This window comes from Triticum dicoccoides, chromosome 2A, assembly GCF_002162155.2.
Source record: "Triticum dicoccoides isolate Atlit2015 ecotype Zavitan chromosome 2A, WEW_v2.0, whole genome shotgun sequence".
NCBI classification, from domain to species: Eukaryota; Viridiplantae; Streptophyta; class Magnoliopsida; order Poales; family Poaceae; genus Triticum; species Triticum dicoccoides.
In genome coordinates, this window is record NC_041382.1 from 520,577,513 (window position 1) to 520,580,083 (window position 2,571).

General features: G+C 54.3%; 1 protein-coding gene across 1 annotated transcript; it reads right to left on the reverse strand.

Annotated features, from left to right (window-relative positions):
* Nucleotides 1-558: 558 nt before the first annotated feature.
* LOC119355148 (peroxidase 72-like) lies at nucleotides 559-1,984 on the reverse strand. Its single transcript, XM_037621926.1, has 3 exons — nucleotides 1,478-1,984; nucleotides 1,197-1,362; nucleotides 559-1,100 (listed from the first exon to the last, which is right to left on the reverse strand). Exons 1-3 carry the CDS (start codon nucleotides 1,919-1,921, stop codon nucleotides 685-687), a joined length of 1,026 nt encoding a protein of 341 aa, XP_037477823.1. The 5' UTR covers nucleotides 1,922-1,984; the 3' UTR covers nucleotides 559-684.
* Nucleotides 1,985-2,571: the final 587 nt, after the last annotated feature.

Consider the following 2,571-nt stretch of genomic DNA (forward strand, 5'->3'; position numbering starts at 1 on the left):
ATTCCACCATGGCCATTTTGATGAATATTCAGACAAAAATATTCTGAAGGTCATCACGGTAGGGGACGGCTCCGTCGTCTGTCATCCCGGTGGGGAACGGCTCGTCTCCGCCGTAGGCCGTCGCGGTAGGGGAGGCCCCGTCATCGGCCGTCGCAGTGGGGGACGGAAGCAGCGCCATGGCCGGGGAGGTGACAATGGATAAGGCGAAATTGTGGGTAGTATTATTTCCTACCCCATGGGTAAGACAGGGGATTATATAAAAAATAGCCGTAAGTGGCTGGTTAGCAAACCCACATCTCATCTGCGCCTTGTGTTAAAGATCCAACGGATTGGGTCCCAAGTTTTCAGATTTTCATCGAATCAGCGTTTTCACTACACACTTCGCTGTCATATAATTAGAAAAGGAGGGAGTATATCTTAAAACAGATGGGGTATATGTTGTAGAATGTGGACAACTCATAAGCACTTATTGGATCATTTCTTGGTACAAGTTCAGCACGTCGCACAGATGAATATCAACAAGCAGTGCAAGAAGAGGAACAAACACGATCGCAACCATTTTACGGTGCAACACGAATAAGGAAATGCAATAATCACACACATACAGTACTTGAAAGAAACATTGCAAATCAAGGAGCTTGAAGCACGACGAAATCACCGGCTTCGAACAGTCCCTCGGTCTGTTTAGAAGTGGTTGACCCTCCTGCAGTTCTTCCTGATCTCGCCGTTGTGCCCGGTGAGCGGCGAGATGTTGCCCATCTTGACCATGGACTTGGCGAAGTGGTCGAAGAAGAGCTCGTTGCTGGCGGCGTAGCTCTTGACGAGCTCCATGGTCTCGTGGCTCTGCGTGAGCAGGACCTCGTCGGAGCTGAGCAGGCCGTTCATGGCGAGGATGTTCTTGTAGTATTGGTTGTCGAACCGGAACTGGGTGGCGGGGTCGAGGGCGAACAGGATCTGGTCGCCGCCGGACCGGGGGCACCGCCCGCGGAGCTTGGCCGCGTAGGCCGGGTTCAGCGTCGGGTCCGGGCGCCCGTCCTTGTTCTGGCTGTAGAGCCGCTGCCGGAAGCTCACGCAGCGCGAGTCGCCAATGGTGTGTGCTCCTGGATTGTTCATTGCATTTGCATACACCACATGTTACTTGCATGCGGCCATGCGGAATGGCAATCAAATCAAACACCTGCGACATGCGTGTATACCTGAGAGCGCGACGAGGTCGACGACGTCGAGACCCTGGTTGCGGAACTTGGCGGTGATGGTGGGGAGGGTGTCGTTGGGAGCAGGGATGAGGTTGTTGGAGCCGCTCAAGCTGGCGGTCAGCGAGTCCCTCCTCCCCAGTGGCACCTCCCAGCCCGGCCCGCCCGTCTGCTCCACCGGCCACCGGGTAAAGTTCATCAAGGCAAATCAACATTCGTTTTTGAGAAAGAAAACAATGCTCACATTGTGTTGCTATTAGTGTGTTGGATGGATTGCTGCATACCAGCACGGTGGAGTCCCTGGCGGCGACGGCGGCGATGTCGGCGCAGGAGACGGTGTGTGGGCAGGCGTGCTCGAGGGCGGCCTTGATCTCGTCGATGACCTCGTAGCCCCTCAGCGAGTCGCGGTTCGGGTTGGACCGCTTCTCGGTGGTGAACCTGCCGCTGCCGTCGGCGTCGAGCAGCACCGACGCGTCGCAGCCCTGCACGAAGCAGTCGTGGAAGTGCAGCCGGAGCAGGGACGCCGCCATGCGGGGGTCCTTGGCGTGCTCCTTGGCCACGATGGCGCCCACCAACGCCTGCATCTGCGGGCACGTGTGCTCGTAGAACTGCGGGACCAACGGGCCTGGGAGCGGCGGGTGACCCGCAGCGCCCGCCGGGAAGAGCGCGGACACGGCCAGCGCCGCCACGACGGCGACCGCGAGGCCGCCGCTCCAGTGCAACGCCATCTTCTCGCGTTTGATCACTAGCTCGATCACACTCACAGTAGAGATGGCACGATCAATAACAAGCTACTCCGTGTTGGCTTGATTGAGGAGTTAAGAGGATTGCTTAGTTATTTATAGAAGCATACTGCACACATATGCAACGGGATGACGAGAAATTAAGTTGCTATCGTAATAATCTGATAATGTTATCCTGACGAGTTTGAGGGAGCCGGTAATGGCCTTTCCAGCACTCTTCTCATCTCCTCCATTGGAGCTTTTGCAGAGTAAGTACAACCTATGCACTTTGCACATTCGGTTCGGGCACACGTACATAAGAAGACACAGCACCGGTGAGAAAGGCACCAGAAGCTCTCTAAGAATAGATGGCATGGCATGCATCTAGTAAGTCCCTTAGCATGGCAGCTAGAAAGAGCTTAATTCACCTACCTAATATTTTTTTGCCGGCCTTGTTCAATATCACAGGCTACAACTGTTGGAAGAACCCTTGCCTTTCGGATATTGAATTGTCTTCACAAATATGCCCCATAAAGAATAGATGCCATCTTCAAGCTAGTAGTCTATGTTGTATTCGTGGTCGCTGACAACATAGTTGCAATGTGAAGCTTGACCAGTAGCAAACCTTTTAAATGTAAGAGATGTCCGCGGGACAA

Coding starts and splice junctions, on each gene's coding strand:
- LOC119355148 (XM_037621926.1), bottom strand. CDS start 1,921: ATGGCGTTGCACTGGAGCGGCGGCCTCGCGGTCGCCGTCGTGGCGGCG. Junction 1,363..1,477: donor CCAGGGACTCCACCGTGCTG/GTATGCAGCAAT, acceptor CCGGTGGAGCAG/ACGGGCGGGCCGGGCTGGGA. Junction 1,101..1,196: donor CGACCTCGTCGCGCTCTCAG/GTATACACGCAT, acceptor TGAACAATCCAG/GAGCACACACCATTGGCGAC.